This window comes from Bombus impatiens, unplaced genomic scaffold (genome assembly GCF_000188095.3).
Source record: "Bombus impatiens unplaced genomic scaffold, BIMP_2.2 scf_0418, whole genome shotgun sequence".
NCBI classification, from domain to species: domain Eukaryota; kingdom Metazoa; phylum Arthropoda; class Insecta; order Hymenoptera; family Apidae; genus Bombus; species Bombus impatiens.
In genome coordinates, this window is record NT_176837.1 from 3,173,475 (window position 1) to 3,181,859 (window position 8,385).

The 8,385-nt window shown below is 45.8% G+C and overlaps 1 protein-coding gene and 1 long non-coding RNA gene across 2 annotated transcripts in view; one reads left to right on the plus strand and one right to left on the minus strand.

Annotated features, from left to right (window-relative positions):
* Positions 1-6,976, minus strand: part of LOC112213004 — an 18,734-nt gene extending 11,758 nt beyond the window's left edge. The window contains exon 1 of the long non-coding RNA XR_004461892.1: positions 4,263-6,976. This is a non-coding gene — a long non-coding RNA (uncharacterized LOC112213004). The remainder of the gene's footprint in view (positions 1-4,262) is intronic.
* The window catches only part of LOC100741145 (RNA-binding protein MEX3B), a 68,825-nt gene continuing 60,446 nt past the window's right edge, over positions 7-8,385 (plus strand). Inside the window, exon 1 of the mRNA XM_003490272.4 lies at positions 7-1,534. Coding sequence (XP_003490320.1) covers positions 1,234-1,534 — 301 coding nt within the window. The 5' untranslated portion in view covers positions 7-1,233. The remainder of the gene's footprint in view (positions 1,535-8,385) is intronic.

Here is an 8,385-nt window from a genome sequence, read left to right on the forward strand (position 1 = left end):
AGCACCCGCAGTCGCAGTACGTCGCAGTCAGTCGCAGTGGTAACACGAGCGAGAGGGTAGTTGCACGCGCCTGCCTTCGAAAGGAAAGATCGCGGTAAGGGGGAGAGAGCAAGAGAGAACGCAAGTGAGCGGGCAAGATAAAGAGAGAAAAAAGGAACGAAAGAGAGAGCGCGGCGCCCCTTGCCACCGTTTTCAGTGCTTCAGTCGCGCGACGACGCTCTCGGACGCTTTAGTCAGTCGGTCGGTGACGCACCTCCCAAACGTGATACACGCGCCGTTACGTTACGTTACGTTAGGTCGTTCCGTCGAAGGGGAGAACGAGAGCGAACGAAACGGGGAGAGAAACGCCGAAAGGAGTAGACGAACGAACGAAATAATATTGTATCGGTAAAAAACAGATACGCGAACAAAAAAGAAATAAAAAAAGAAACACGAACATCGCGAGCGACGATTTTGACGGCTTCAAGTCGCGCTCCTAAATAACACGAATCTCAAACGAACACACAGTTCCAACCAGTGCGAATATCGAGAAGGCCACTTTCGTAGCACGGCTTTTGCACGCGGTGAAAGAAAGCGCGCGAGTGAGAGAGAGACTGAACGACGAGAAAAAGACGTGCTGATTGTGGACACGAGATTACGACGAGTAGTAGCCCACACGTTTCCAGTGTACGAATAACACTCACGCTGTGCGTTGCTCGTACACACGCACGGCACAGAGGACCCGGACGAAAAAGGCAGAAGACGAAGAAAACGATCACCGGCGAGGCGACGATTTTATTTTTGTACGGTGCATCGTTGTTTTTCCTACGAACATTATACGCTTCGTGACCGCGTACGAAAGAAGAGTAGATCGCCCGATTTTCTTGGTGTAGCAGCCACTATAGTCCTCGTCCTAAATAATACAGTGTGTGTAGTGTGCACGCGCGCGCGCTTATGTTTCGTTGTTTTTCGATCGTTTCGAGTTAGGCTCTGTCTACGAAGAACCCGTCTCTGATCAACATCATTCGGCCATTACTCTACAATTCTACTCATAGCAAAGTATTACGGATAGAAGGAAACAGGGAAAGAAAGGAAAGACACGGGCTGTGAAGAAAGAACTGAGACTATATCATAATCGAAATAGTGAAAAATCGGTGAATAAAGAAACTGTGATTTATACTATCTGTGCAAACGGTATCAACGTACGATTAACTTCATCGGTGCGACACAACGCGATTACTTTAGTCGAGCAAAATGCCAACAAGTTTGTTCAGCGAAATGGATCGTGGGGCGAATGGCGGTGGCACCGCTTCCCTCGAGGACCAACGAGCCCTGCAATTGGCATTAGAGTTATCTATGCTCGGTCTCGAAGGTACTCCCGGATGCCCGGGCACTGGCACAGGAACCGGCACCGGAACGACCAACGATCCGGATCCTTTGCAAACGACACCAGCAGGCGTTTTCGAGGAAGCACGTTCTAAGAAGAGCCAGAACATGACCGAATGCGTGCCGGTACCTAGCAGCGAGCACGTGGCAGAGATCGTCGGCCGACAAGGTAAGAGCGCGAACATAACCTCCACATCTCTTGCAAACTGGCGGATTTCCTTCTTGCGATCGTTGAACATTGTTCTTTACGCGTTACAAAATAATCGATACAGTCACAAATCTGACACATACTCGAAAAAATTGATAACGATTTATCGACGAACGATAAATTTTATAGCCGAAAAGTAAACGTAAAGCGTTTAATCTCGATAAATTGTGATTATACGAGGGCTTAGCGTAAGAGCCTTGGAATCGCTTGAATCGTATGTAACTGCATGACAACAATGATATTCGTTGTACTCTTTAGCAGATATACATAGAAATTCCGCGAATACGTTGAAAACCCTTTATAATTTTATACGTGTATGGGTGAACGTAAAATATTTTTCAAAGGTCGTTCGATAAATGTTGAAACGGTCGTAAATAATGTTGTCGAGTTAGTCGTACTGTAACATGTTTACGTAAGTTGAATTCTCGTAGTACGTTATTTTGCATTTCTCGTTACCGGAATCTGTCGCGTATAGCACCACTGACAGTTCATTGGCACGGGCGTGAGCGTGGCGCGAGAAACGCGGTATCAAGTAATGGTGCAATTAAACCAATCTAACTTCGAAAAGCAAATTTATTTTGAAGCTCGGTGGAACGTCGTACAGTGAACCCTGGCGTAGGTCGTGGTCGTTCATCGGCCACCTTTGCGAACAGCCTAGTTACGTTTATCTTTGTTCCGTGGTATGTATAGAAAAGAGGAAAAAATGTAGTTAGAAAATGAAGACAAGAAAAAAGAGAACAAAAAGCTGCACATAGAAGCAAGTTTAACTTAGAATTTGTTGCGATATTGCGTATCGACCTCATAAATAAATAAAGAATGATTATACATCGCGGTTAAGTGTTTCGAGACCGATGGCATTTTCGTAACCTTCGCTAGTGTGCACAAGCGTTCCTTGGAACGTTAAAATCGAGCTCGTCGTTCTTTTATCCGTGCCGCAACCGTCTTGGTATATTCTTTTCTTTTTTCTACACCCAAGTTTCCAAGAAAGGTGTCAAGAATAGCGACGTCATACTTTAAACGATGCTGCGATGTCGCTGCATCTAGAAATTCGCATGACACGCGTTAATGGATATAATATTACGCCAGATAAGAAATGTTTTACTTGCTATTCAATGTGTGTAAAAAAAAGGATCAATTTGTTAATAATAATCTTTATGCATGATATGCAAAAGAAATTGAATACATGCGTTTGATTTATTGATATATCGTGTTATACAGTTTACTAAACGAGTAAATGGTAATTATTATTATCTTGTTGCGTCGCGATTTAACAATGTTTACAGTGGTTGAAAGCCGGCCGCTCGTCAAAGGACACGAAACGTCGACGACAGTTAAACTTAGAGAATTTCAAACAAAACGTTAGGCTGGAATCTTTACGAGTACCTTCCTTCTTTCCAAATGTCAAAGCACGGTTGTTACAAATAAAAATAACAGACACGTACGTGACACAGACGCTACGCACCTACTTCCGACCTTTTTATACCGCGATGCCCACCGGTAAGTCGCGGTCAATAACTTAGCGTCTTTCGTTTCGACCATTCTGAATGACGTGAAATGACAATTTTCGTTTTTTTATAATCCGTGTTTCATTGAGCACGCGAGAAGTAAAGGATCTTTCTCGCCGTATAAGGTCAGTCATGGCTAGCGAACGCATCTGTGTTCTTTCTACGATGTGCACCGTGAAAAGATAATCTTTCCATTGAATAGCAAAACAGTTGCTTTTATCGAACGAATTTAAACCATGTACTAACAGGACACACATTATATGTATATACAGCATCGTTCGTTTTGTAAGGCGTTTCGAAATTGAGAAAACCTAGAACGCCGCAGCGCGGCGCCACGTGGCTTGCCATTTAAATCTTAACATCTGTCAAAGATCGCGCGGATGATAAATAATCACGTAACTCCGTTCACAGTCATCAATACCGTGCCTATACTTTATCTACGTTCGTGAGACTCATGCTTTTACCGATTAATGTCGAAGATTAGAAACGGCTCTTTTCGCTCGAAAGTGCTTACGCGTACTCTCTGTGTATTTGCATTTTTAGTTTTGACCTATCTCGATGCGATTTTACACGCTATCGAAAAGTGGAAAAGAACGGAAGAAATGCTCTTTAGTTTGATCTCTGTTGTATATTTGATATTCCATGATATAAGTTCGATGGGATACAAAACGCGTGCAAATACACACGGAAGGAGCGCGTCTATCGATAGCACGTGCCATAGATCGATCATCTACAGCTCGTTCTCGACCACCTCCACCGTATCTGTCGTCACGTAGAAACGAGCGAGCGCAATTTACCTCGCACGATACACTTTTGCAAATTCGAAATTGGCCGCTTGCCAGTCTACAGTTGATATATTATACATGCATTCATCGACACTTCGAGTCAATAAAAATACTAAGTTCGTCTTCCATTCCTGTTCTCCTACGACTAAACATTCTATATAATATTCCTATATGCAATAACTTTATTAACAACGCTTGGCTATCTAGCGTTGATTACGGCGATTATAAGAATCGATCAATCGGATAAAGTAGTGTGTATCTAGTCCTTGTTTTTCAGCCGAGTTCAATGTCTCGCGTGCCTTATTACACCGATGTTATTTTGCTACGGCTCGCGAGAAGAGAGCTGCTCGGCCCCGATATCTGGTCGATAACGTTTTATTATATCTGAATATAACGTACCTGGCAACGCCGTCGTTCCAGCGATGCCTAAAGCATTCCTCGATAGGAGGGAAAACGGTGGCGTGTAAAAGGAAGCCGTATGGTGCTCGTCGCTCATCACGTGAAGCGCGCTAATATTGACCGTCCAATAACATTAGACTCGGACACTTAGAACGGTGTCAAGACTGTTCGTGTTTTAAATTCAGAACCCGCTACGGATTTCCGTACGTGCTTATCGTGTCTTCCGTTCGGCCGAGCTTTCTCGCATCCTCTTACACGCCGTAATCTTCAGATTGAGAACCGCTGGCGTGTCGTGCGACCGAAACGCGCGCGAGTAAGCACTGACTCGATGCTTCTGCGTGGCGTACGCAGCGCGTACTCATCGAACGATTACGCCGTACCCACGTTTAGATCGATATTCTCATTTATTATATATTACGAGGCCGGTATTTTTACTACGTGAAATTAGTCGTTGGTATTTTTTTAAATCAGCCAACACTCGTATAGAACCATCGATTAGAAGCAAGGTTACGTCTATAATAATATAACGTGCAGAATCGTTTATCTGGAAATTTATCCTGGGCACTGTACTATGCAGAAAATTATATGACGAAGCAAGGGGTATAATACGAAGAAATCGTAACGCGAATCTCGGATTTCTCGTTGACGTTTCCAATCATTTTCCTCGAATAGACACGTATAGTTGTGCATTATGATTTTCCTTTCTTACATAAAATCCGTTCGCTTCCTGCTTTCCCAACCACTCCACCCTTTGACGGGAGCGGGGTCGGGGTTGCGGATCTACATACGTCCACGTAGCTGTTTTCTCTCTAACGTTGCATTGTGTCTCGTAGATCGGGCTACGAGCCTTTTTTCCAGCGGCTGCAGTCCGCTCGGAACCAGTTTAACATACCTGGCATGAATCATTGCTCTAGCGCGACTGGGTTCCCGCACTCTCGTACGCCTAAATTTCTCGACGGATGCAGAGAGTGTCTTTAGCGTGTATGCCTAATGCGCTGACTTCTCAACGTACGGCGTGTGTACGCGCGTCGTATCAGCGCTCATGATGACGATCAAGCGTCTATCCGAGCCGATCGTTCGTTTTTAACGGGAAGATCGGATCTTTCTGCGGAACGTAATCGTGTCGATTCGATAATGATGTCTAATGAGTTTGATACGCCGTTCCATTATGAGGATGTGGCTATTTGTTGAGCATTTTCGCTCGATTCTCGCTCCTTCTCTCCCTCCCCACCGTCCATCTTACTCACGCTCGCGCTCTCTGTCTCATTCCGTCGACCAGTTGGTCCGCCGCGCTGTTCTGCTGATTCTCTTGTCCCCACCATCGCCGCTCGAGATCTCTGTCTCTCTCCATCTTTCTCATTCCCTCGGGCCGCTCTCTTTCTGGCTCGCTCTCCTGGACCGGAAGTTGTAATGAGCGACTCCGTCGTCAGACTCGTCGCCTCGTGTCGCATCGCGGCGAACGATGACGTTACTTTGGAAACATCACGGCTGGTTATCCAGGTCGTTAGCTGCAGCGTCGCGTAACCGGCGCGACGCGAACTGTGGCGCGCGTGATGCTGCGTGTTGCCGCTGCTGCTGTTGCTGCTGCCTCGTCGCGATGGGAAGGAAGAAGCGTTTCGCTATTAACCGTCCCTCGATTCTGTTAAACGTGACGCACACACGTGCGCAAACGTCGCCGTACGCACGGCACAACAGCACCGGTTATATACACGAGATCCAGCCTGCAAATAGGACCGCTCGAAGCGCGAAACTTTCTCCGTCTTTGCTGGAAAAGCAAAGAGGCGACGCGTGCCAGCTGCTAGAGGACAGTTTTGTTTGTTTAACGAAATAGGCGAACGTGGTTATCGAGGCTGGTTTATTTGTAGCCGGTACACGAGATAGAAGCTCGAACGTGTGTAGTTGTTATTCGTCGCGCACATAACCGTAACACGAAGGAAATGTCGTTCGATTGTGTGTGTATGCCATGAGTACAGAACGGCGAGTTCCTGACTTCTGTACAACGTTTAATGTATCGTTTCCTAATGATACGTGAAAGAAACATCAGTAGAAATTCGAATGGCAGGAAGAGAAGACATTTTTTTATCGTGACGGCAGCACGTGCTCGATGCTACCGCCAGCTTACTTTTTCCACCGAAATGGAAGATTTGTGTCGACGATGAAACCGTGTTAATAGACCCATACTGGCCCTACCGCTGTTCACGCGCCTTCGTAAAAAGCTGCCCATGAGACGGGAGAATCTTTTCTCAGTATTTTACGACTTGTTCGCTTGGTATGGTCAAACGCTACATAAGTTTCGTGGTAGGAGGAGGAGCAGATCCCGAAAACGTTAGTGTATAGGACTTTTATTTGCTCTTCACAAATTTATAATGGTAAACTCACGCGTGTTGTTCTCTATAAGTCGGATACTCTTCTAAAAGAAATCTCGTCGTATCAACTAACGTCCCTGAAAAATATCTATCTCCGTATTGTTTCTATTTGTATTATGCATTTAATTCCATTTGTTATAGTTCTCATTTCTCAAGTAGATCAAGTCGCGTTTGACCACAACCAAAAAACCAACTGTCTCCTTTGAAAACGTCGTAACGGTCATTATTGCGGTTCCTTGTTATTCATAATAATTCCGGTGTAACGCGATGACAGAGAGATATACATGTGCCCAGGAAGAGGAAAGGCGCAATTATGTTAAAAATTGTTTCGAGCACAAATGGACGCACGATTTCAGACCCATGCACGGGGCCTTGGCCATGATCGTTTTCGAAAGTTCGTCCCTTTTCCTTCGGCCGCAACATCGGCCACAAAATTAAGAGTTTCCGCCGGCGAGAAGAATTTCAAAGCTGTGAGAGAGAAAGAGAGCTCTCCTTTAAATGCATCGTCGTCATCGTCGTCGAATTTCTTTCTTTCGTCGCTAACGACACACTTCGTCACGCACGGCGATTGTGCCTCGACATTCATCTCGTTCCGTCGGTTCTCTCGAGGCCGTGGAATCGTTCGCCCGTTCCTCCTCGGTTCAATTTGCGGCCGACGATGTCGAAACTTCCCGCGCTTTCTCCGTCCGTCGAAACCTTGAGCTTCGTCACCGACATCGAAGAAGGATGAACGAGATCTCGGATTCTCGAACAGTGGTTATTCGATTTTGTACATACAACTTCTTGAAAACGCTGCTCGAGTGAAGTAACTTGAACTTTTCTGCGTTCCTTTTGAGATGTCTCTCAAGAAGGAAGGAAAACTGGAGAAAATCCGTAACACGCATACTGACGATAGTAGTAGTAGTAATATAGTAACGACCCGTGATAGGGTACGGTGGTTGTTGCCTTTGTTGGTTGTTGGTCTTCGAAGCAGCTGCCGACCCACACCGGGTCTCTTTCCGTTCTCATACTCGAAACTCGATCGACACTTAAGCCTTAGGGAATGAGAGGCCGAGGGGACGAGGAGTATAAAATGCAGGAGGTAAACGATAAATATCGTGGGTAAGAAAAAGAAACGAGCTGAAAAGGGAGAGAATTCGGTTGGAGGGGATGAGAATGTGATAGAAACTGTCGACGATGCATTTCGAAGGACCAAATCTGCGTTGGTTGAGAACCACTCGCGGGCCAAAGTGCCCCCGCCTAGCAGATGTTTACAGCGCGTTGGCTGAAATGAGCGGTTTTTCTCTTTTTTTATTTATTCTGTCTGCCATGTGCAACGACTACCCTCGACCAGAGGTCGCTGCCTCCCAAACCGCCCTTTGCTATCTCCACCAACTTTGTTTCTTCTTTTAGATATTCACGTGTGTTCGTTGTATACATGAGTGACCCTCGTGCGTGTGTGCTCGTTTTACCAGGTTCTCGTTCGAAAAATCTCTGAATGCGTAATTTCCATCAGCTTATCCCGTAATTTATCGTCGCGGCTTTCTCAATTTGGCACGATTTCATCGCGGCTGCATGATTCAGTTGCGCGTAACGCGTGACGAGGACACGCCGACTAATATAATACGGTGATGAGAGTTTGATAAGGGGACGCGGGCAGGGGAACGGGCACAAGAGGAGAACGAGACACGGGGACCAGGAGGTTCCCAAAGCGGCAGAGACGCAAATTTCATTGAGTGCAATTATGCATACCACATAATTTACCGTGGACCGGCCGG